At 34.9% G+C, this 14,249-nt stretch overlaps 2 protein-coding genes and 1 long non-coding RNA gene across 3 annotated transcripts; 1 reads left to right on the top strand and 2 right to left on the bottom strand.

Annotated features, from left to right (window-relative positions):
- Positions 1–3,066: 3,066 nt before the first annotated feature.
- LOC119075535 lies at positions 3,067–3,795 on the top strand. The gene is made up of 5 exons (XM_037182010.1): positions 3,067–3,218; positions 3,279–3,317; positions 3,375–3,449; positions 3,511–3,537; positions 3,605–3,795. The coding sequence occupies exons 1-5, from the start codon at positions 3,134–3,136 to the stop codon at positions 3,733–3,735; spliced, it is 357 nt and encodes a 118-aa protein (XP_037037905.1). The 5' UTR covers positions 3,067–3,133; the 3' UTR covers positions 3,736–3,795.
- A 969-nt stretch (positions 3,796–4,764) lies between these two features.
- LOC119075538 lies at positions 4,765–9,589 on the bottom strand. The gene is made up of 3 exons (XR_005087416.1): positions 9,488–9,589; positions 4,990–4,995; positions 4,765–4,776 (listed from the first exon to the last, which is right to left on the bottom strand). It is a non-coding gene; the product is annotated as an uncharacterized LOC119075538 (long non-coding RNA).
- A 956-nt stretch (positions 9,590–10,545) lies between these two features.
- Positions 10,546–12,448, bottom strand: LOC119075534. Its single transcript, XM_037182008.1, has 10 exons — positions 12,299–12,448; positions 12,200–12,238; positions 12,011–12,085; positions 11,374–11,448; positions 11,268–11,315; positions 11,174–11,212; positions 11,044–11,118; positions 10,952–10,978; positions 10,837–10,884; positions 10,546–10,782 (listed from the first exon to the last, which is right to left on the bottom strand). The coding sequence occupies exons 1-10, from the start codon at positions 12,384–12,386 to the stop codon at positions 10,736–10,738; spliced, it is 561 nt and encodes a 186-aa protein (XP_037037903.1). The 5' UTR covers positions 12,387–12,448; the 3' UTR covers positions 10,546–10,735.
- Positions 12,449–14,249: the final 1,801 nt, after the last annotated feature.

The following is a 14,249-nucleotide window of genomic DNA, read 5'->3' as shown; positions in this document are numbered from 1 at the left end:
GGATGACCGACTCGTGAGTTAGACCCCTTGGTGTGGAACAGGCACAGGGCGGCAAGCAGTTTTTGCTTGTAGGTCGGCCACATTTGAACATATTTCGTCTGTTTTAGCTTTATTAGATAGGTATTGACCGTACCAATCAGGGAAATTTTTTTTTATGAAATTATGTTCTCCGGAGCGTGAGCTAGGTCTCTTGGAGTGAGCTCTTATCTGGCTACTCGGCCGTACAGTGAACGTGGAGTATTTTGTCAATATCTCGAGTAAATTTTGACCGAATTTCATGAATTTTTTTTTGTTTGAAAGGTATTAACGAATGTAAAGCGTCGGTACTATTTCCGGTCTCCTAACAAAATGGCTGCCGGCGGCCATATTGGATTTTAGTAAAACGATATAAAATGGGGAAAATGATGCTTAGAGAGTTTCTGTTAACATGGGAATAATGTGTTAAGTGTGAGGGGTTTCAGGGATTCCATATATGGACATCTATATATACCTATATACAGCTATATTGAGCTATATACAGGCATATAGAGCTATATAATAGCATATTCCTCTGTGAAATGTTTATTTACAGTGAAATATAGGTAAATATAGCGGAATATAGCTGTTTAAATAGGAATTTATGAAATTTGACTTCGTACGGGGCTGTCTATATTGCCTCCGGCAATTTAATTGTATATGATAACAAGGCAAAGAGTGGATAATGTAAGTGATTTAAAAGGAATAATAGTTTTTCAGCAGAGAAGAAAATGAAGTAAGAGAAATGAAGAGTTTCACATTAAAGGCTTTTGATACGAATAGGTGTTTCGTACGGGTCGGCGTTAGCTATGTTTTTTCTAATGGTGCTCCGCACTTTACATCGAACTGATGCAAATTCCTTTATGAAGAGAAAACCAAACCACATTATTATTCACAATTCACAATTCACAATTATTTTAACATTTAGATCAATTTGGCCGTTGAATTGAATGATCAGAATTTTGCTGGCCAGCATTTTAGATGAGACACATAAATAAACAAACGTCTGATACATATCATGACAAGCACACAATATGTTTTTGAAGACAATAGAAGCGATGACGGACGTAGGGTGGCTAAATGTACAATTAAATTTTACGTTCTTTTGTATGTTGAGACGTACTGAACGCTTTCCTATATCGTTCACTGATACAAAACATCTTTTTTCAAACTCAAACGGTTTATATTGCATAAAGGTACTCTTAATTTAGAAGCCTGATGTAATAATTAAAAACCAAGAGAAAATGTAGCTAAAACCAAAATTTAGTTTATCCACCCTATATCACATTTTGAAATCGTGACTGCAGCAGTGCAGCGCCGTCATTGCGACCGCTGAGTTAACTAAATTTAAATTTGTGGATTCCATTGTTGTGGGATAAAGTGTGGGTTAAATAAGATTAATACCTTTGGAAAACCCGAAATCTAAATTTCCTCGACTGTAATTTTTTTGCTGTTTCGGTTTCCGTTTTCCAGAAGGTTTCATTTAGAATTTCCCCAAAAACCGTAGACCGCATATGATTTCAGAACTATCGACATTGTCGTCCCTGACGAGTCCCCCAATGTGCTGTTTCCACATAGATTTCTCGGGAATTTTATGTAAGTGAACTAGTTAGTTTTGAAATGAGCGGGACGAAACGGTGTCTTTAGGTACTTTAGGAATGGAATGACGTGACTTGGACAATCGTGTAATTTTGATGTTAATTTTTGAAAAAAGAAAAAAGAAATTTCGCAATTTCTTCGTTTTTGACCTTGACTCAAGATTTGTTCCTTGTTTGTCTCCTAGAGTGTTTTTTGCCTTTTGTCGGTTCCTTTAGTGTGACAACTTTGTGCTGTTTGGAGTTTACAAGAACTCGTCGAAGTGCGAAGTTCGAGTGGTTGTAACAGGATGCGAATTCGAGTTTCTCATTTAAGTGTTCTTGCAACCTTCGGGTGGCAAGTAAAAGACTGTTTTGTTGAATGCTGACTTCATTCGCGATGTCATTGGAAATAAAGAGGTCGTCGTTAAGTACATCCCATCGACTGAACATCATGACGAAGAGCCTTGGAAAAACGTTATTTGAAAAACATCGAACTAATTTGAATCTTTCCTGAGTTCGTGCCTAGGATGAAATTAAGGGGGAGTGTTATAATTTGTAATTCCACCTAGTATGCTTTTGTTGTGCGATGAACCTCAGTACACTTTATTGTAATATTCATTCTTGTGAAGTCATTGAAAGAATAAACAGCTATTTTTCACACAAGAGTTTTAGTCCAGCATCTAGCCTAAATTACAACATATGTATGTTTGTGTGAACAGATTAGAATCATTAATATTGCTCATTCCATCGGTTGTCCATTTTACTTTCAATGAATTTTACAAAATTCACGAAAAAATGGTTGGAAGTGTAGGTATGGCTGCAGGATATTTCGAATATAAATATCCGGACGATTAAATGAAACAAGACTTTGCCTTTCGGCTGTTTATTGAAAAGTGATAAAAACAATTTACATTCGCTTTTCATCGAAAAAACGACTTTTAATCTAATTCTCATATTAAGAAAATGTCAAAATGTTCCACGCTCACACTCGATGAAAGGCGAATTTAAGCTATTAAATGACTCGATTCGAAAAAGGTTTTTCAAAATTCTCGGTGTATATACACATATGTGCATCTCGAGGGTATTGTAACATTCGAATGCGATTATGAACCTCGATCAACCTCGGTTCACGCATTCTCATGTTACACCTACCACATACACCTCGAATTTTTTAAAATCAAGTAAAATTTATGAAATTTTTTGTGAATTTTATGAAATTCTCGGCAGTACAGTGGACAACACATGGAATTAGCCATACATAAACAACGATTACATTTTCAAATACAACTGAAAAGTTTGCTGTAAGATTATTGGTCAGAATGTATTCAATTTAACAAAAAGAACTCGGAAGGATATTATGTGTGTACATTAATAAGTATGGTGCTTTTGCGCAGATTGTGTTTGGCTGTGTATATATATAAGAAGATACTCGTCTGCATAAAACTACTAATTTACAATTTATTGTGCACGTTGATCGAGTCTCAGAAAAATTCAGTCATTTCGCAATTTAAGATCGATCATCTGTGGTTTTTTTTGCAACTATGAAGTTGATATTTCTACTGATTTGTTTCTACGTTAATTTGTCCATATGCACTGGATACATTTCTGGGTCAGTTAAAGAATGCCGTAAGTTTTCAAAAATATTTCACATGTTCGTTAAACGATTTTTTGATCTTAATTTTTTAGTGGACACCAAATTTGGAAAATATTGTGGCGGAAGTTGTGGTAAGTAATGGATCGTAATCGTATGATGCGGGGCAATTTTCATCAGTTTACTTTCAGTTGAGTACAGCGAAGAAGTTAGATGTAGTGGATGCGTTATCAGTGAGCATGGTACTTTTTGCGGAAAAAATTGTAGTGAGTAAATCCCAATGTTAATTTGAGAAATCTTTTCATTATCATGCATCTTCTTCTTTAGTTTGCTATGCATCGGGTTGCAAATGTGGTGAGTTTTTCTTTATGTCAGTTTGTCATTGAATGGCAAAAAAATTATTAATTTTTTTCCCTTTTAGGTGACCCAGTTGTTCCAGTACCAGTAACTGTAATAACGCCCAGAACAAGATCGTCAAAGGCTACTGTGACTGCTCCTGTTTTTGTGACAATATTTTCCATAGTAGTTCATTTCAATGTAGTGTTAGTATGAAAGGCCGTCCCCAATTGGGATGACCAATTTAACACTAAGTTCCATTTTTTGATATGGTAATAGGTGTGTAAAATGCTTTTTTTTTGACAAATAAAATGTTTTGAATCGAAAAACAATTCGTAACATTTTCTTGAACTCATTCCCCCTAAATCAGTAATCGCATGCTTGACGCACACTATAGGCAAAGCAGGTTCAACTCGAAAATGGGTAATCAACTACGTTGCCTCTTAGCGATCAGCTGAAGAGATGAGAGTAGATACCTATTTTGTTACACATTCCTCAAACCTGAAAACGCCCATGTCCATAACGCCGAATGCCCATATGCAGAATACTTTTTAATGCCTGTCCAAAAGAAGGCCATTGCTTTCCAGTTCTTTTGAAATCACCTCTGTCCATAAATTTTAAAACTACCATAGCACAGAGTATGGGCTTCCCTTTTCTTTAGGATCCCACTCATCTCTAATCAGCTGCTCTAATCCGTGAATGTAATATGCATTCAGTCTGAAGACTAAAATCCTCACCGATTTTCATGATTTTTCATTTAATCGATGAAGAATGAGTTTCTTCAGGCTTCAGAGAATCCAGATGACAGTAACCTCAACCTGAGCGGTTCTTAACAGATCACACAAATTTTAATGTAATCGATATAAAGCTAAGCTGCTGGGACTAGGTTTTAGGGCCTGTTTGTAAACATTTATTTGTGAGTTATTAAACTTCCTACGACTGCTTTGTACAAAATTGTGTCGTTTTTTTGGAATTTCCGTGTACTTTATTGTGAGAGATAAATTTTGTTTTTCAGCTAAACGTTCATTTAACCTACGACGACCCTTACCTTATCTGACGATTGTGTATTGAGCGTATAAAAACATAATGCGTAAAGTACCGACATTTGTGCTAATTTTACTGACTAACTATTTGTGGGAAAAATAAATATTCCACTTGATTATGAAAATTCTAAATCAGCGAAATGGGTGACCGTACTTCAACACCACCGCATTTTAAGAACTAACAGTCACCTTATAATTGAACATTCATATAATTCTGTTTTGTATTTTAAGGAGTACGTACTTTTGTAACTTTGACATTTCAAGATATCCATCAACCATTTTTGCAGAGACAAACGCTCAAACGTGTCAAAATCTCTGAAAGTAAAAGGAAAAGATTCAGAGAGTTAAAAACATGAAAATGGGAAATACAAAGTCATCAGCAAAAGCTGTCTAATTGCTAATCTCGAGTAAATTCTGAATTATGAACCATTCCCTTGCTGAAGATAAATCAAGAAATATGCGCCTGGATTTATTAGTTATCTCATTAAGTAGAAGTGATCAAAAAATCGTACCAACTTTGGGGAAATTGCTCATGTTAATGGTCATGTTTTTTAGTTGATATGGAGCAAATTTTAAATACTTTTTACGGGTTAAGTTTGAAGATTGGTGGTATAAGACAAATGATCATTGAGTAAATCGAAAGGAATTTTAGGGTGTTTTTGACACCATGAAAACGTTTTTTCTATTTGACGAATTTACTACGTTCAAAGATGGGAAATATTGTACAGTATTGAACTTGGGGTCATTCCTAAAAAAAATCTCGTCCCGTAAAAATTATGGATAATGGATTTGTACAATGTATTATGACCATCAAATGGACATATTTTCAATATTTTCGTTTTAGGATAAATGTCGAAATTGTGACTTTTATGTATTTCCAGCCACTTCTTATGTCTACACAAAACTTCAATTCAATTACTTCTTTTTACAGACGTGTATAACTCAAAACGGTGTGTTTTTTAAGTAGTAGAATGTACTAACACTACCAGTGAAATCAATTAATTTATCAATTTGTCTGCTCCTTGAATTTGGCAAAAATTTCGTCATTTTTTCGCCTTTCAACTGATTCTCCAGATCAGTTTTCGCTTGATGCGCTTGTTTAATTTCATCATTCACCCATGGTTTGTCCAGTGCATACTTGTTAACATTCGGATTCGTTCGTTTGGCGTTTTTGATTTGGTACTTTTGATTGAGCATTACCGCCGTTAAGTCGATTATTTACGATTATTTACCATGCCGCGCCGCCACTCACTTTATTATTCCTTCTGATTGAACCACCTGCATCATTTCTGGGCATCTTTCCTCTGTTCGAAAATGGGCCTGGACCCATGCGGTCGAATTGAAAGACCTTTTCAATGCAAAGAATTAATTACCTGTCCAGAATCCTGGAGTTGCCACTTATCTACATCTAGATATGATTGTTGGCCGAAAACACACGATCAATTTTGTGTTGCCAGTATCGACCATTATGTTGCGTGTTTCACTGTAATTTCTGATTTACCACAGCATAATTGTCGATTCCATCAACACAAAATTGCTCGTGTGTTTCCAGCTATTCCTGATTTTTTTAAATTAGTGAGATTATTTGTGTTAAAAATTGCAAAGTAAAAAACAATCGTTAAATATGATAAAAACCACGATCATTAAAAAAATTAGATGACCAAAAATCAAGAAAAAAACGAGAAAAAAAAATCAGACAAAAAAAATAGTTGTCACCCCTCGGTGTTTATATCACAAACACTGCATTGATAGTATTCGACAATAGTCATTTGTGTACCTGATTTGTACGATTGATTTTAGGCAATTTCGTGAGTTGTAGGCCGAACGGAGTGAGGCTTACAAGCGAAAGTGCCTAAAATCAATCGTTCAAAGCAGGTACACATGTGAGTTTTCATGCAAAGGGCCGAAAACTCGAGAAAAAAAAAATCAAAAATTGTCTTCATTTTTGTCCCGAAGCATGAAAATCTCTATTGTTCTTGGTGTTTGAATACGAATTGAAAGCTTAAAAAACAGGTCAAGGTACAGACGTTTCAAGTTACATCTGCGAATAGCCTACCATGGTCCACTCTACTTAAAATAAATCCTTCACCTAGCTTGAGAGATTGAGTTGTGGCAACAAGTGAACCCACACATAAAGATGTCTCAAGAAATGACATATTTTAATTTAAGATCGATCAAATATACTTTGCTTTTTATACATTTTTGCTTAAATACAGGGATTTCTTGTCAATAAAATCATTCAATCTTATGGACTCAAACTACAAACAATTATCTCGATTTAATAAATAGTTTCCCATAGAGTCCATTATCTTTACGTAAAAATTCTTCTGAATTTTTTAAATTAAACTTCACCAAAAACATTGATATTTTGGATGTACATTAAAATCGCCCAATTTCTACGAGCGGACAGCATTAATGTTTTCTATCGCGTTGACCGATACTTTAATTGAATTTGCGAAAAGATCAACGTAATTTTTATTTGTTATTTGTGCCTCATGGTTTCGATAAACTTAGACAAAATTCAGTTATTTTCATTTGAATTGATTAAAGCCAAATACGGGATCATTTGAATCATATTTTATTTTTTGATAAAATTTTTACAATCGGGATCATTTACAAGTAAGAATTTTGATTGTTGTTACGGTTTTAAATTTGAGGTTAACCATTGATGTTTTCACCATAGATTCCAATACATCATTTTCATGACCTTGTAAACGTCAGACACGATCCCGGCTGACAGACATGTCGAAAAATATATCGAATGAATTCAGTGCCGGACTGGCTCCAAAAAGCCCTTCGGGGAAAAGTTCAAAAAGCCCAACTTTTCGGGGGACCATTTCGTATTAGGCCCATGGGACTCTGAGTTTTGTATGCTCTAGGAAATATTTTTTTAGTTCGATTTCATTAAAAAATTAAGTAATCACGAGGACATTCGACATTGAAATACTTATTCTTGAAAAAATGTTTAACTATTCTATTACCAATCTTTTTAATTATTTTGACGTTCATGCAAATGATTTCACATTATCGCCAATGTTTAATTCAAATGTTAATTCATTCTACGAACATTGACCGTAATGTCTGGAGGTGTTGTTGTACAGATATGAAAGAAGGAGCGATTTTCTTATTTTTAGTCAATAGAAATTAGAAGTTAACTTTTAGTTATTTGAAAACTCAAGTACTCAAGGTCGCAAAGCAACCTGAAACTACCTGATGGTCCAGATCCAGAGCCAATTTGAAAATCGACTCTTTTTATCTTCATTTTTTTTGGAAAAGTTGTTGAAAAAGAAAATATACTAAAAAAATCGGACAAAAGGAAATAATAAGTTCATTAGTTTTCTGATACCGAGGTATTTTTTATCTTTTTATTTATTTTTTAATTTTTATTGGAAAATATTTTTTGTCATTAACATCAACAACTTAAATTTACAGTTTGTTTATTTGTAAATATTACATTTTTTTTGGGGTTTTCATTGCCAGTTTTAACAGCTTGTACTGTCGAATTCTTACATTACAGACCGAAATTCTTGGTTGCTTTATGTCTCTATGCATGTTTCCCGGTCTGTAATGATAGAAATCCACAGTTAAAGCTGTTGAAAGTGGCGATGTAAACCCCAAAAAAACCTCACTAATATACATACTGAATTAAAAGTAACAATAAAAAATAAAAGAAACAATTGTTGTCGATGTTTCAAAAATAGCAAATTATACGTCGCCTACTACCTTCACGGCTACAATAAATTAGGTACAATGTGTTTCAATATTTTCATACTGCAACCTTGGACCAGGGCAATATACTTTCTTTTATGACCTGTTCAATGTTAGGTACATGCTTGAGAATTCCAAAATTGTTCGAAAACAGACTGTAAACTAGTACCTTTAAATTGTGCCGCATCCTTAGTATCCTAGATACCAGCACTCGAAAAGAAAAAAATTAAAAACGACCAAAAATATATATAAACTAGGAAAAGACACAGGTCATAGGAAAGAATTTAGGAAATCACAACCAAAATAATAAAATTTACAAATTTTAGTTTTAGCAAATCACTCATTCAAATAAGAAAATTTGATTCACAGCTAAAGTATAGGAAAATTTGAAAATAGTAGTTTTAGAGAATCAATCACAGCCAAAATAAAAAATTAATTAGGCTCATTTCGGATGTGTAACTGAAACTAAAATTTTGGCTGTGTGATTTTCTGAAATTTCAATTTTCAATTTCGGGCCTTCGGCTATGTGGTTTGCTTTTTTTCAAATTCCTTATTTGTCGGTGTTATTTCCGAAAACTAACATTTTTTTAACTTTGGCTGTGATTTCTTTAATTACGAAACGTTTTTGTGGTGTGACTCAGCTAACGACAAAAACTTCCAATATAGTGATTTAGACGAGGATTTAGAACTACAATTTATTTATGTGTGATTTCCTAAAACTATAATTTCAAATGTCGAAGAATGTGGAAAAAATATTGAATCTCTAAATTGTTGGAATAACTAACAAAGAATTTATGTTTTTGAGTGACTTTAGCCAATTTGAGACAGAGTCCTGGGAGATATATTTCAGTAGAACTCTGTTGAAAAACTTTTTTTCCAAAAAAAAAATATTGGCTTGGGTGGCTTTTAAAGTTTGGTTAAAGTAGCTTTTCCTCGTTAACACATCAAAACTTCCACGAGTTTTCGAGCCCCAAAATGTAACAGAAAATTCTTAAACAAACAAGGTTCAACGTAACTAGGAAATATTGTGATCTTCATTTGAGTTGGTATAATAACGCAAATAAATATTTAATTTGAAACTACAATGTACATTTTGAAACAGCGCTCTCACATTTTTCGAAACACAAGTAATCCAATTTCCACTATTGCTCCGAGATTAACATATTTCACGACTATTGGGTAATTTTTTTTTTATTGCATATGTATTTCATTTTTACAATGTTTAAAGATAAAACACCTCCTTCAAATCTTTCGATGGTGGAATTGTGCCCAAAATTGATGCCACGTTTCCTTTTTGAATGGCGATGCTTATGCGTTGAATTAAATAGGACGTCGCACGTTTTTCATTCGTAGCATCGGTGATTTTACTTCAAACGAGGCGTTTGAAAATTCGCAATGTTAGGTGCGGGCTAGTAGGGTTATCACCCGAACGCAAATGGTTTTTAAAAAAAACGTTTTAAGATTTTGAATACGGCAGCCGGGTATTAGCCCGAGCGCAATCAATTTTTAAACGAAATTTTTCACACTTTTCAATCGAGTCGAGTCGAGTCGGGTTATCACCCGAACGCAAATAGTTTTTCAAACGAAATGTTTCAAACTTTTTAATGTTAGGTCCAGTCACCAGTCGGGTAATCACCCGCAAATAGTATTTCAAACGGAATGTTTCAATTTTTTCGATGTTAAGCCCAGTCGGGTAATCACCCGAGCGCAAATAGTTTTTCAAACGTAATGTTACAAACATTTTCCAAATAATAATTTTTCAACATGTCGCTTCTAAAAATTCTGAAAAAGCCAATTCGGGACTTGGCCCGAGTCAGGCAAAAGGCCCTTCGGGATCGCCCCGAATTCCCATAGGGCCAGTCCGGCACTGAATGAATTGAACGAACGATTTTCATGTAAAAACCAGTAAATTGAACGCAGTTGACGTCAACTAATTGATGTTAAGGACTACTTGACGAAAAATTAAGTGGGGCTGCGTTGACGAGTACCGTATAATGAAAATGGTCTATAGGAATAATCCGACTGAAGGATTAATTTAAAGAGTTTTGAAAACACTAGATGTGAGTTAATGTAACTGAGCAATCCTCAGGCATAAATATTGAAATCTGTTACGTTTTATTTTAGAAATTTGAAGCACTGTACACTCTACATTGTTAAGAATAATAAAGGAACATGCCGAAAAGAAGTTGTTTTTCTTGCCGCCAGATATCTAGTTTTCCATTGAGTCAAAGCAAATCGGCTTCTCAACAAAAAAAAACTTTGTTTTTTATGTATGTTTCGCGTTTTTATTTTCGCATCATCAGCATAATAAATCACAATCGAATTAATTAGTTCTCCAAAACGAATATTAATTCGACCGTCTTTGTTTACTATTTTGACATTGCAATGTTTTTTTTTTAAATTGATTTCGCGTTTTACAATATAGTTTCTTGACAGTCAGGAAGATCGTCTTTTATTGCCCGTTATCAATTCGAACAATTCATTGTGGATAATGTGGTTGGTTCACCGTAAACTGTAAAAAATTTATTAAATGAAATCGTTCGATTATAAAACAAAAATTGAATACCGTTACGAAAAGGTCTCACAGTTGCTTGTACTACACGTTCACGATTGCCTTGAAGTTGAAAAAAAAAATTCAAGATAATTCCACGATGTGACGAGAATGAAAAGAAAAAACTTACGACATCTGCATCCAGACGCATAGCACACTATGGAGAAAAATTGACAATTATTTCGAAAATCGAACATTCTTCGTAAATTTTTAGTTCCTTACCGCAACCATCGCCACAAAAAGATCCGAAGTCACTAATGAAACAACCACTGCATACAACTCCATTCCTATATTCGGCTGTAAGTTCTGAATTTATAAAACTGACTACATGCTAAATGAGATCACAACTTACTGCATCTACCTCCACAAAATCGTCCAAATTTGGTGTCCACTAAAAAATATCGTAGGAAACAAGAGTGACTTTAGAAAATATTCTCAATACTTACTACAGTCTGGTACAGTTGGTGAATCTGAATGTTGTGAAGTTGGTAGATCTGTTAGAAGTAACACAATAAATTTCGTATACAAGGAGACAATTTCAAGGTAAAATACCAATTGAGGTAGGCCTCACAGTTACAGGGTATACCACCTCTGGGTAACCACATCTGCATCCTGATGCATAGCAAACTAAAGAAGATGAACATAATTATGAAAAGTCAGATTCTAAACCATTATTACTTCATTACACTGTGCGATCGTACTGTCAGTGCGGTTACGTTAAGCGCAAATGTTTTTGGGCTAGAGCGCAGCGAACCCCGTAATTGCGCTTAATGTAATCGCCCATTTACATGGACTCTGCTGTATTCTGCTATAGCGTGTACCACTTATTGGAACTTATTCCAAAATTAAATCGTTTTCACACACTGAAATTTAGTTGTTTTTCATAAATCAAATATTCGATAATCACCACTAGAGTGGCACTTTTGATTTGATATCATCATCCACTCAAGCTAATAAACTTTTAATAAAGAAAAAACAATTTGAGTACTCGCAATTACACAATGGTTGTCAAAATTTTCAAAACAACATATCGACGAGAAAGGGCCTACTGATGTGAATGAAATTTGATTTAATGAAAATTCATTCAGTTTTGAAATGTATGAAGAAAATTGATGTTAAACAAACGTTTTGATGTTTTCAACGACCGAGTGGTACACGTTAAATATCTTAAGACTTAATGTTAACTCACTACAATTGTCTCCGCAAAAAGTTCCATGCTCACTTATGACGCATCCACTACATCTAACTTCTTCGCTATACTCAACTGAAAGTGAAAAATCGATGAAAATTGCCTCAAATTAGTGAGTGAGACAGAGTCTCAGCACCATGGCCTCTGATGAGCCTGTTTTGCACCAGTTATGTACATAATGTTACTTACCACAAGTTCCACCACAATATTTTCCAAATTTGGTGTCCACTAAAAAATAAAGATCAAAATATCGTTGAACGAAACTGTAAAATATTGTTGTAAACTTACAGCAATTAAGAGGTGTCCCCGAATTAACTAAGCTTGAAATATGTTCAGTACACGAAGAAACTAATATAAGCAGAAGTATCGACTTCATAGTTGAAAACGAAAGATGATCTTAAATTTCGCAATTTCGTAATGTTCAATCAGCTTGCACAGTAAATTGTAAATGTGTAGATTCATGCAGAGACGTGTGCCTTTATATACTCGCATTCAAACACGAGTTCACAATATGCCCCAGCTTATAAAAATTGAATACGTTCTGTCCAATTACATTTACAGCGAACGATTCGATAGTATTCAAAACGATGTTCTGTTATATTGGTGCAAGCCACATACACTTTTCGTCGCATTTTCAAATTTGACAGCTGTACGGAAAAACGAGAGAGAAGATAGGTGTGGCTTAAACCCTTATAACAGAACATCGTTGTCTGTTTATGAAAAATGTATAAAGCAATGATGTCAGTATTTGTATCATTTTGATGTCTGTTAAGTTCACATAAACAAAAAATTTGTCGGATTTAAGGTCAGAACAACGAATCAAAACACGCTGATAAGCAGCCATAACACTTTTTATCAATTTGAGTATATTGATATCTTAAGAGTGATATCTCCAAAACCAGGGAAAATGAACACAAGCGTTCTGGAATCCAGGGATGCTATGTTGCATTTTAATCACCGTTCAATTTTAGCTCCCACAGATTTTTTATTTTTTCGTTCCGTTTCACATTTTCGCAGAAAATCATCATCATCATCCTTTAAAGACCTTTAAATACCTTCGTCCGGTGTGAGGTCTTCTCCACGCACTACTTTACTCATCCAAAAAATTCCTATCGCTAGCTAACGAGATGATGTGATTGTTCAAACAAGGCTCTTACTTCTAAGCACGACGCCACCGAATCAAGAAACCGCCTTCTCGGCCTACCCCTATTCCTGAGCCCTGGCACACTCGCAGACAGCAATCTCTTCGGTAGCCTATCATGCTGCATCCTCTGTACGTGCCCAAACTAAGTGGAGACACACCTTTAAATTCTCCTCAATAGTGATGTGATTATCCCACTGCTCTCTCTTTTATTAACCCCTGCTATGCTTCTAAGAACTCTCATGGCAGAATCATCCAAATCGAATCCAGATATACACCATCAAACCAGCTCTCACTGCCATATCAAACCGCCGGTCTATATATCGACCTATGTATCGCAATTCTTTCCTATTGACATGAGACCTCAGCTGGCTTGCGACTGCATTACCCTTCCTCCTCCTTTCCTCGAACTCTCTGACTAGCTTGCCATCCTCAGAAAAACTCGTACACAAATACCGAAATTCAGAAACCTGTTCTAGCTGTTCTCCATTCAAACTGGACACCACATCCCTCCTCGTTTTCCCAACATACATAACCTTAATTTTGTTCACGCTTATCTTCATACCGAACCCCTCGCTTGCTTCATTCAATCTGACTATCCCATCCTGCAATTCGCCATCGCTATCCGCCATCAAGACTAAGTCGTCCGCGTAAGCTAAGATCTTTATTCGAAGAAAAAAAAGAAGGAAAAATTAAGGCATGTTCGAAGGGGTTGAAATCAGTTTTTGGCAGTAACTCTAAATAAGGAACCTTTCGTAAAGTTTAAACACTGTAGGAATGGCGACCTTTAGTTTGAGTAGAGGCACTAGTCGGTGCAGTTGCATTTGTGGGAGTTATGTTAAAGAGTTGATATTATATAATTGCACATAAACAAAACCTAGGTAAGTTGTGTTATAAGCGAAGATGTAAGATTATTTAAAAATTCTCAGCAAATGAGGGGACTGGTCAAGGTTTTTCGCAAATAGCTCAAGCACTTTACGATCGAGAGCTCTTAAATATAGGTACACATAATGGCAGCTGTTGGCTCTACTATTCACGAAAAAACAGCAGCAGTTTTGCTAATATTTCGACCAATGTGAGATTTTCAGATTTTTTCTT

Source organism: Bradysia coprophila, unplaced genomic scaffold, assembly GCF_014529535.1.
Source record: "Bradysia coprophila strain Holo2 unplaced genomic scaffold, BU_Bcop_v1 contig_219, whole genome shotgun sequence".
NCBI classification, from domain to species: Eukaryota; Metazoa; Arthropoda; class Insecta; order Diptera; family Sciaridae; genus Bradysia; species Bradysia coprophila.
This window is presented reverse-complemented; position numbering and strand designations above follow the sequence as displayed.